The sequence below is a fragment of the Trypanosoma rangeli genome (genome assembly GCF_003719475.1).
Source record: "Trypanosoma rangeli strain AM80 chromosome Unknown Tra_15.4_contig_00535, whole genome shotgun sequence".
NCBI classification, from domain to species: Eukaryota; Euglenozoa; class Kinetoplastea; order Trypanosomatida; family Trypanosomatidae; genus Trypanosoma; species Trypanosoma rangeli.
This window is the reverse complement of record NW_021706285.1, coordinates 1-9,346: the sequence shown is the minus strand read 5'-3', so window position 1 is coordinate 9,346 and position 9,346 is coordinate 1. Positions and strand designations below refer to the sequence as shown.

The window sequence follows — 9,346 nt, the reverse complement described above, 5'->3', positions numbered from 1 at the left end:
AGCGACTTTTTTTTTTGCGAGCTCCCAACAGCGCCATGTATCATATAAAACGACTTTGTCGATTTGTTTTTTTTTTTTTTCGTACGGGTGTTTGTTTGTTTATTTGTTTGTGGGCAGGTGCGCAGGGCGCATTGGGCGAATGAGCCGAATTGCATTTTCCTGTTGGTGTTTTTTTTGTTTGTGTGGTAGTGAGTGAAGAAAAGCCTCATTGAGATTGAGTGTTATTTTGTCTTTATTTATTTTTGAGGTTTTTTTTTCACTTGAGCTATGTAGGTATTGTTCTGTTGCTTTTCTGATATATTTATTTAATCTTTACTTTTATCTATGTGTGTTTGATAGCCTTTGCTTTCTCGTTGGCGTGTGGATGCAAAAGTGTTGGTGGTGTTATTTTTGCTTTGTTAGATATTTATTATGTGCTTGTTTTGGATTTTTTTGTTTGTTTTTTGTTGTAGCTGTCACGAGTATTTGTGGATGGGGGAGATTGGCGTGGCTGTGGTCTTTGTTTTGCTTTTTTCTGATTGGCTGCTTCCACGCGGATGTAGTGTTGCGTATGTTTGTGTTCTTGTTTTTTTTTGGCTTATGATTTTATGTTTGTCTAATTTTTTTGCGGTTTGCACAATGGACCCACAGTAGGAAGGGTGTGAGGAATGAAGCAGCCGTACAAGGCTACCTGGCGGGTGTATCTGCCGGGGTCGTTTGTCCTGGCGATTTACGCAGCTGCGATTTACTTCAACAAAACTCGTGGTGAGGTGGTTAAGTACGGTCACGATTTTGTGCCCATCTACTCGGAAGATGGGAAACTTGAGGGGTTCACGCATCCCGTGTTGGTGAAGGCCGGTGACAAGTACCGGAGCAGCGAGGAGTTGAAGGATAAGTCTGCATGATGAGAATTCCTCTTCGTAGCTGTGTTTTGTGGACGTTTTTTTTTTTTGTATGTATGCATGTTTGTGTGTGCTGTGTGTTTTCCTCTTAGCAGACATACCTATCTATCTGTACGTTTCTGGTTTCTCTTCTACGGCTGCTTCTCTTTTTCGATTCCCCCTGTGACTGCGGCGTTGTGTGTGTGTGTGTTAGTTGTGTCCACTAAGGATATACAGCCACGAGAATTGTTAGGATTGGTTTTATTGTTCTTATTGTAACTGCGGTGACGAGAAGGAAAGGTTTTGCGTATGTCCATTTTGACGTACAGTGGCGGCTCCTGTCTGGCAATGGCCGGCAAGGAGTGCTTCGTTGTCATCTCCGACAACCGCCTCGGTGAGCAGCTGAAGACGATTTCCATGGAGGTGCCAAAGCTTCACGTAATCAATGACGGTACCGTGTTGGGGCTCACTGGTCTTCGCACCGATCAACAAACCTTCGCCGCGAAGGTTCATTTCCGCACGGAAATGTACAAGCTACGTGAGGAACGTGATATTGGCGGGAAGGCGTTTGCAGCACTGATAGCATCTATGTTGTACGAGGCCCGCTTTGGCCCCTGGTTTGTGGAGCCGGTGATCGGCAGCATCGACAGGAAGACAGGCGAAGTGTATCTTTGCGCCATGGACCTCATTGGAGCCCCGTGCGAACCGGAGGACTATGTGTGTGCCGGTACCTGCGCTGAGAGTCTTCACGGTATGTGCGAGGCCTTGTGGCGCCCTGGGTTAGGGCCCGAGGAGTTGTTTGAGGTTGCCGCACAGGCAATGCTGTCTGCCTGTGACAGGGACTCGCTTTCTGGCTATGGTGGCGTGGCGGCTATTGTGACGAGGGACAAAATAGTCACTCGCCTCATCAAGGGCCGCAGGGACTAAACAACCGAGAGGGAGAGAGATGACACGTGCGAAGGGGTTAAGGGGGAGGAGCTGGTGCAGCTTTTTCCATTACAGTACCTTGCTCTGCCACTACTTTTTTTTTTTTTCGTTGAGCTCCTCGTATCTATCTATCAATATATATATCACGCACTACCCCTTTTTTTTGCAGATTGTTATAGGATCGTCTTCCAGAGCGCAACAAGGTGATCGATCCTTCTGCGTGCTCGGTACTCCTGCGGTGCCTGTCGGGTTTTCCGCTGCGTCTTTGCAACGTGCCCTTAAGGTGAAGGAGGGATGTCACCGATGTGTTTCATCCATTCCTTCATACTTGTCTTTTCTCTCCACTTTTTTTTTCTCCGTGTGTGTGTGTGTCTTCCCGTTTTTGTTTTTGTCGCCCTATTTCTTGCAGAAAAATAGGGCCCACAACAGGGCACAACATGCAGGCGTCACTGGCGCAGTTGGACGATGCGCCCATGCTTTTTTGCGAGCGGTGCAACAACCTCCTCTACCCGGAAAACGACCCTGTTGATCGGCAGATGATGTGGCGATGCAACTACTGCAAGACGGCCGAGGTACACGACGAGAACAAGCTGGTGTACATTCTAAACCTCAAGTTAAAGACGGGGACAACAGAGGAACTGGAGTTGCTAGCAGAATTTGCGAACGACCCAACAGCTCAGCGTGACCCTACTAAGCGATGCCGCCGTTGCGGCGAACACGACGTGACGTGCTTTGTGAACCCCCTCGGTCAGCCGCATGAAGACATGACCCTCTACTTTGCTTGTGCGAACCCAAAGTGTCGTCACGTCTGGAAGAGTGGCGATAGCCAAGAACAATAACGAAGGAAGACCGAACCAACACGACAAGGTACAAACCAAAAAGATGACGCTTATACTTCTTGACCATATATATATATATATAACATCATTGAACTCACATCTATATCTTTTGTTTGACGTTTGAACCTAAACTTGTGGCTTTTTTTACTTTTTTTTCTAGTCTTTACAATATTTTTGCGTTAACGCCACGTCCATCACATGTGGGGCATCTGATCTAGACGGAAGAGAGTGTGTGCGAGAGGGAGTGGGTTTGTGTCTCTGTTATGTACATCCTCGGGATTTCTATTCCCTTGGCATGCCTCTTGTGGCATCTTATATGTTGTATCCTCGCCGTCATTGAGTATGCGGTATGGTTGCAGTTTGTTTCGCCTAACGAGATGAGCGACTCGTTGCGTGGTGGGCATCTTGCTTTTGCCGTCATGGGCTTCGTCGCGTATGCGGTGGCTGCGGCACCGCTCTTTGTGTATGCGTACAAGTACGGGCTCTCATACAGCCAGCGCCAGAAACGGTTTGTATGTGGCGTCGCAGTGGTGTTTACCATGTGGTCGTTTCCGATTTTTGTCATTGAATTGACAATGGTGCTCTCCCACATGGGCGGGCGCAATCCACTCGATGGGATTGTCTTTGTTTTGAGTCTGATCTCGTCTGTCATCGGCGGGTGCATCGTGTGGTTCGCTTACATGCGTTTCGTGGCGTACTATATTCATCACTTCCGTGGTTCGGAACGGCGGATTGGCCTCCACGACAGCTTGGCCCTCTATCCCATGCATCCCATGCGCTCGGTACCGCGAGAGGGGCAACCAGACACGATTTAGAGTGTCTGTGTCATACCCCCTTCCCACAACGAGGCAACTGCGGTGAAAGTGACCGCTTAACGAGGAGAGTGGAGTGGAGGGAGTGACTGTCACTCTCCCCACCATGCATTTTTTGTACTTTAGCCGCGTGTTGCGGGAAATCAAGTGTGTAAGCAGCCACAGTGGGGCAACAGAGGAGGAGGAAGAAGAACAAGAGGTCGGTTCTCAATTCAGCTTGGTTTTGCACATTATACATAGCACTCGTGCGTCTACCACTTAGAGCTCCACTTTCTTTTGTGTTTCTTCGTCGTTTGCTGTTAGTCACTAATCTAGTGGTAATACAGGGTCACGTGACAGGTATAAAAGGCGAGAAGAATAACTGGTGAAGGTGGCAGCTTCCGCCTGTCATTGCTTGTCATGTCTTTGCATGCCCTTCAGACTGACGGTATCACTGAGTCGCTTGACAGTCATGCAAACCATGTGCATGTGAAGGAGACGCAGGATGCACACGGCAGACATGCGCAGGTCCGTGTTTTAAGCTACAACTTCAACATACTCCCTAGAGGCTGCGGAGGCTTCCAAAGTGAGCGCATTAACAGCTTTCTGAAGTGTGTCAATGAGTACGATGTCTTGCTGTTTCAGGAGGTCTATGCAGCTACTGTTCTGCCGTACTTTGTGCAGAAGCATGTCTGTTACCAGAAGCGCTTTGTGGATGAGCTGAAGGATCGTGGTTTCACACATTACGTCATATCAAGACAGCCGTCGTATCCAACAATTCTTCGCGAAAGCGTGCATTCTGATAACGGTCTCATTATCGCCTCTCGGTTTCCCATTGCGCACTGCGACTCACATACGTTTGACAGCAGTGAGCGCAGCAGCTCGGCTGTTCGGAGAGGCTGCCTTTTCGCGGAGGTCATGGCGCCTTCGCAGGACGGTGGAAGTGTGCCCATACTTTTCTTCAACGTCCACCTTCGTCAGGCGGAGGGTGCTGCTGCTACCTCTTTGCAGGTGATGGAGACCCGGCGATTTATTGACTCCGTGATTGGTACTTTGTACGCCGAGAACAATGAGGCGAGTAAGATTCCACTCGTGGTGGCCGGTGACTTTAACGTCAACGGCATTGGCCTTCACGACGGGGGGCAGCCGGCAAAGCCGTTCACGGAACTTGTGCAAGAGCTGCAGCCACAGGGGGGTGGGCTGAGTGATGTGATACTTGACGCTTACGGCCAACACCCCCCAACCCGGCCCTCAAAGCTGTTTTTTCCGTCCCGGTCAAAATTGAACCGAGACTCGCTGACGCCGCAAAGACAGGACTTTTTCTTTGTCACCCCTGCGGCAGAAGTTCGCATGGCATGCATCCGAAAGTTTGTGGCAAGCAGCAGAAGACCGTACGTGTACCTTTCGGATCACTTTGGTGTGTCCGCAACGCTGGGCGTCTGGGCAACGCAGCGGAGGGAGCCCTCGAAAACAGCGGTTCGTCCACTGACGACGGTGTCTATGCCTGAGGACATTGTTCACGAGCACTGCAATCCCCTTTTGAGCGTGAGAATGGAATTTGTTCCTTTACTTTTGCCAGCTTGCGCCGCGATGTACTTCAACTCTCTCATGCTATATGGGCTTGGGATCATATGGTTCCTACTGTGGTGGTTCATCTCACGTATCTATGCCCTAAGTGATGAGCGGCAATTCGCCACTGTGACAAGCGCCATTGTCGAGGGTAAGGAGGCCGTCACATTACTCCACCCCAAGGAGTATGCACTCCTGCATGAGGTCAAGAGCCTTGCGGAGATGTGGCAAAAAACGGTGTGCCTTCACAGGACGTTACGCTGTTTGGGACAAAACAATGAGACGGATCAGCCGGAGTGGCTCACGTACGCAGCCGTGGATGCAAAAGTGCGGGAACTTGGCTCAGGGCTTTCTGCCCTCGGCCTCGTCCCAGGGGATGTGATTGGGGTGGACTGCCAGGCGAGCAGGAACGCCGTCATTCTTGAGCTTGCTTGTGTCTCATATGGCTTTACCACATTGACACTAGTGGGAAAAAGTAACGCTCTTCGAACCCTTATTGATGGGCAATAATGTGAAGGTGGTATTTGCAAGCTGCAACGCTGTGGCATTTCTTTTAACCTGTCGCTCTCGGAATCTGGAGACGGTGATAAATGTGGATTCGTTACAAGATGCCCAGGACGAGGCGGTGGCGCGAGACGTTAGTATTACACTTCTCTCGTATGATGTGGTCTGCCACAGTGGCCGACAGCACCTTGTCGCACCGCCGTTGCACGTTGGTGAGAAAACGCTTTTCTCATTGGCTGTTGACACCGCCACGACGGGTGATCCTCTAAGCGTGGTTCGTGTGACGCATGCTGACGTGCTTCGCGATGTTCGTACTCTCGTTGCCACGGCCGTACTCCCGAACTCGCATGGGAAACATCTTATGGTACAGTTCGCACCTTTTTCTAAGCTGTTTAACCGTGTGTTCATCCTGGGCCTTTTTGCACACGGAAGTTGTGTGGCAACGTCGGAGAGCGCCAGCAGGCGGGCATTCACCACCTTCCGTCCTACCATCATGTTGGCTGCCCCCTCTTTATTTGCGACGAGTGAGATCGAACTGAAGCGACGCAATGAGCGATACGGGCGTGTTTACTCCTGGCTATTCGAGAAGGCGCTTCAAATACGCTCGGTCCTCATCAATGTGCACTGTCGGGACTCGTCGGTGTTGCGCTTTCTTTTCTTCCACGCCATCCAACGCAAGCTTGGCGGTCACGTCGAGAAAATCGTGCTATGCGTTTCGGAGGAAAGTGTGTCGTACCGACTGGAAGAGCATCTTACGGTTTGCTACGCGCCGTGCATGCGGGAGGTGTTCTTTACGCCCTCTGAGGGCGTCTTCTGCGTCGATGGTATTCCGGCGCCCGGCATTCGGGTTGAGTTGGGTCCGCTCGATGGGCCCTCGACGAAGGCTACGATTGGGCAGCTGGCCCTTGTGCGTGAGGGCGAGGCAAAGCATGTCCTGCCAATCGCGGCCATGTGGAATGATCACCGGACACTGCGGCTTATGGGGCCTCCTGGAGGTATTCTTTTGCCACTAGGAGGCGAGTACGTCGTGGCGGCGGAGCTGGAACGCCTCTTTGCCCAATCGCGGTACGTAAACGATATTTTTCTGTATGCACAACCGTCGCGACCCATTATTGCCATAGTGTCACCCAACCGTGACACGGTGGAATTTGAGTGGCAACAACAACACTCCACTGGCGTCCAGAATAATGGTGAGGGTGAGAGTGTCTCTGGTGCTGAGGTTGCGTTGTTGAGCTGGAGCGAACTTTCTCGTTACGCGACTGGACTTCTGCTTGAAGACTTTCGGTGTCTTGTGGACCTGAACGGTCTTCATGTGTCGCAGGTTCCAGGGTTTGTGCACCTGCACCCGCATCCATTTAAGGACCATGAGGACTTCTTGACCCCGTACGCGGGAATACGGCGCGAATATGTGGCTCGCTACTTTAAAGCCGTCATTGAGCGCTGCTACTCTGACGCTGACTCCTTGCTCGCTCCAACATCGAGCTACAGCAGTGGCGGTATCAGCAGCGATGATGACTCTACGGAGAAGGCCTCCTGTGATGGAGAATTTTCACTCCAGGTCCCCGTGGCCATTGACATCGGTGGAAGCTTTGCCAAGTTCCTCTACGTGAAACCTCCTGGCGTGTTTGATGTTCCTGACTACCTGGTGAATGAATCCTCTTCCCTTTCGGACCGAATCAATTTGCGAACCTTTAAGTTTTTTAACGATGCCCAAGTCTCAAAACGGCAGTCTCATGCCTTGACTTCCTTCACTGTCGGCAGAGTTCGCTTTGCAAAGCTGCCATCGAAACGTGTTCCCGATTTTATCACATACTTGGATGAGATTAAGGCACTTAATCTGTACCGCGAGGAATTCCGAAAAAGTATACGAGCAACTGGCGGTGGCGCATTCAAATACGCTGCACTTGTGAAGAATACGCTTCACAGTTCCTTTCAGGCAATGCGGGAGATGGACGCTGTGGTGCATGGCCTCGTTCTTGTCATTCGCTTGGCCCCTTCGTCCATTTTTACTGTGGACCCTCCGACTGGTATTCACTATCCCCACAAGTTGCACAGCCCTCCTGGAGATCCACTTTGGCCGTTTCCGTGCTTGCTTGTGAACATAGGCTCTGGTATTTCCATTATCAAGTGCCTTGGCCCGGACGGCTCACACGTGCGCGTTGGGGGAAGTCCCATTGGCGGGGCAACATTCTGGGGGCTTGTGCGCACCATGACGGACATGACCTCGTGGGAGGAGGTGATGGAGATCATGCGACTTGACGGCCCTGGTGATAACAAAAACGTTGACCTTCTCGTTGGCGATATTTACGGTTACAACGCGAAAGACCTTCCAGCGATGCTCTCAGTCGACACCGTCGCCAGTACATTCGGAAAATTCGGTACAGACCCCGCCTACGAAACGGTAGGGGGGTTATGGTCACAGAACAGCTTTGACGATGACCGCAGTGATGTGATCTCGCCCCCGGCAAAGTCGTCTCCCATCTCGCCGATGTCAGTCTCGAAAGGGAAGAAGAAGAAGCCGTTTGCCATGGATATCGTGCGATCGCTGCTGAATATGATCGCCAGCAACGTTACACAGCTGGCGTATCTGCATGGCCGCGTGCAGAACGTCCAAAATATTTTCTTCGCTGGTGGTTTCGTGCGCGAGAACCCCATCATTTGGAGCCTCATCAGTGCAACGCTGCAGTACTGGTCAAAGGGGGAGTGCCACGCCCACTTCCTCGAGCATGACGGCTACCTTGGGGTCCTGGGCTCCGCAACCATGCAGGTGGATGCAGAAATCGCAAGCAAGTAAAGGGCAGTGCGTTCACAAAAGGAAACATGCGGGTAAACTACAAACAACCCCCCCCCCTCTGTGAAACACAAACAAAAACAATGAGAAGAAAACAGTGGAATATATATATATATATATAACAACGAAACGGCCACAAAAATGTTAATATAACGAAAAAAAAAGAGATTTGGTCGTGGACTAGTTTTTGCCTCAGAGATGAAGCCAGAAAATGCCCAGCAAACACAAGGAGGAGACGATCGACATAAAAATGAGCTGCTCGTGTGGAATGGTCTATGAGAGTGAGTCCGCACCTTTTTTTGCTTCTCTTCTTCCTGCGAGGTTTTTCGTGTATTGAGGTTTCGGGTAGGGAGAGCAAAGGGGCGAGGCATCAGACCTATGATTTGGTTCTTGGTGACTACGTGGTTTTTTTATATTGTCGTTCTCCCTTTGTATGACCTCAACACTTTCCACGTGTGTTGCACAACGATTGCGTGTGGATTTGTACTTGTGGATTGCATTTTACATCAGTATTTTAAAAAGAAGCCTGTGGAAGGAATACGCCTCTCTTTTCTCCAACTCCCTCCCGATGCGGCTGAAGAAGTGAGAAAGCGACTTGTTAATGTGTATTGGTTTCTTTTCACGTGAATTGGTCTGTTTCTTGGGAGAATGTACTGACAGGCGGTGAGTGCAGTCGTTTTTATCATTGTTACTATTTTGCCTCCCAGCTGACCCTGACTGCCCTCCACGTGCGGGCGTGTCTGGTGGCTGTGGGGGTCCTAAAGACTGTCATCTCGTGAATTTGGAAGGAGGGCTTGTTTTCTTTTTTTTTTTTCTTTTTTTTTGTTGCTGTTTTTTTTTTCTTCCTTCCCGGGTGCTTTTCTGTATCCACTTTTTCCCCTTTTCTGTGCTTTGACAGCTTTGGGGTGAATTGGAAGTGATGGGAGGCACAGGCCAAATATGTTTTTGTTTCCGCTTGTGGTGTTTTCTCAGTACTGAAAGAAGAAGAAGAAAAAAAAATCACGGCTGCGCCTGGAGGCAGCCGCAGTAACGGAACGTACACGTGTTGTCGCACGATGACCGCGT

The 9,346-nt window shown here is 50.4% G+C and overlaps 5 protein-coding genes across 5 annotated transcripts, besides 7 other annotated features; all 5 read left to right on the top strand.

Moving 5' to 3' along the window:
- Positions 1 to 54: 54 nt before the first annotated feature.
- Positions 55 to 111: a microsatellite.
- Positions 112 to 551: 440 nt separating this feature from the next.
- Positions 552 to 595: a sequence feature (A-rich).
- A 461-nt stretch (positions 596 to 1,056) lies between these two features.
- Positions 1,057 to 1,080: a microsatellite.
- Positions 1,081 to 1,169: 89 nt separating this feature from the next.
- Positions 1,170 to 1,787, top strand: TraAM80_09217 (proteasome subunit beta 3; the record flags this gene model as incomplete). Its single annotated transcript, XM_029385912.1, has 1 exon — positions 1,170 to 1,787. One exon carries the CDS (start codon positions 1,170 to 1,172, stop codon positions 1,785 to 1,787), a length of 618 nt encoding a protein of 205 aa, XP_029234225.1.
- Positions 1,788 to 1,908: 121 nt separating this feature from the next.
- Positions 1,909 to 1,932: a microsatellite.
- Positions 1,933 to 2,224: 292 nt separating this feature from the next.
- TraAM80_09216 (DNA-direcetd RNA polymerase II, subunit 9) lies at positions 2,225 to 2,626 on the top strand (the record flags this gene model as incomplete). Its single annotated transcript, XM_029385911.1, has 1 exon — positions 2,225 to 2,626. The coding sequence occupies one exon, from the start codon at positions 2,225 to 2,227 to the stop codon at positions 2,624 to 2,626; it is 402 nt and encodes a 133-aa protein (XP_029234224.1).
- Positions 2,627 to 2,691: 65 nt separating this feature from the next.
- Positions 2,692 to 2,708: a microsatellite.
- Positions 2,709 to 2,889: 181 nt separating this feature from the next.
- On the top strand, positions 2,890 to 3,441 carry TraAM80_09215 (uncharacterized protein; the record flags this gene model as incomplete). Its single annotated transcript, XM_029385910.1, has 1 exon — positions 2,890 to 3,441. The coding sequence occupies one exon, from the start codon at positions 2,890 to 2,892 to the stop codon at positions 3,439 to 3,441; it is 552 nt and encodes a 183-aa protein (XP_029234223.1).
- A 396-nt stretch (positions 3,442 to 3,837) lies between these two features.
- Positions 3,838 to 5,496, top strand: TraAM80_09214 (putative pantothenate kinase subunit; the record flags this gene model as incomplete). The annotated part of the gene is made up of 1 exon (XM_029385909.1): positions 3,838 to 5,496. The coding sequence occupies one exon, from the start codon at positions 3,838 to 3,840 to the stop codon at positions 5,494 to 5,496; it is 1,659 nt and encodes a 552-aa protein (XP_029234222.1).
- A 355-nt stretch (positions 5,497 to 5,851) lies between these two features.
- On the top strand, positions 5,852 to 8,284 carry TraAM80_09213 (putative pantothenate kinase subunit; the record flags this gene model as incomplete). Its single annotated transcript, XM_029385908.1, has 1 exon — positions 5,852 to 8,284. One exon carries the CDS (start codon positions 5,852 to 5,854, stop codon positions 8,282 to 8,284), a length of 2,433 nt encoding a protein of 810 aa, XP_029234221.1.
- A 99-nt stretch (positions 8,285 to 8,383) lies between these two features.
- Positions 8,384 to 8,402: a microsatellite.
- A 673-nt stretch (positions 8,403 to 9,075) lies between these two features.
- Positions 9,076 to 9,125: a sequence feature (A-rich).
- Positions 9,126 to 9,346: the final 221 nt, after the last annotated feature.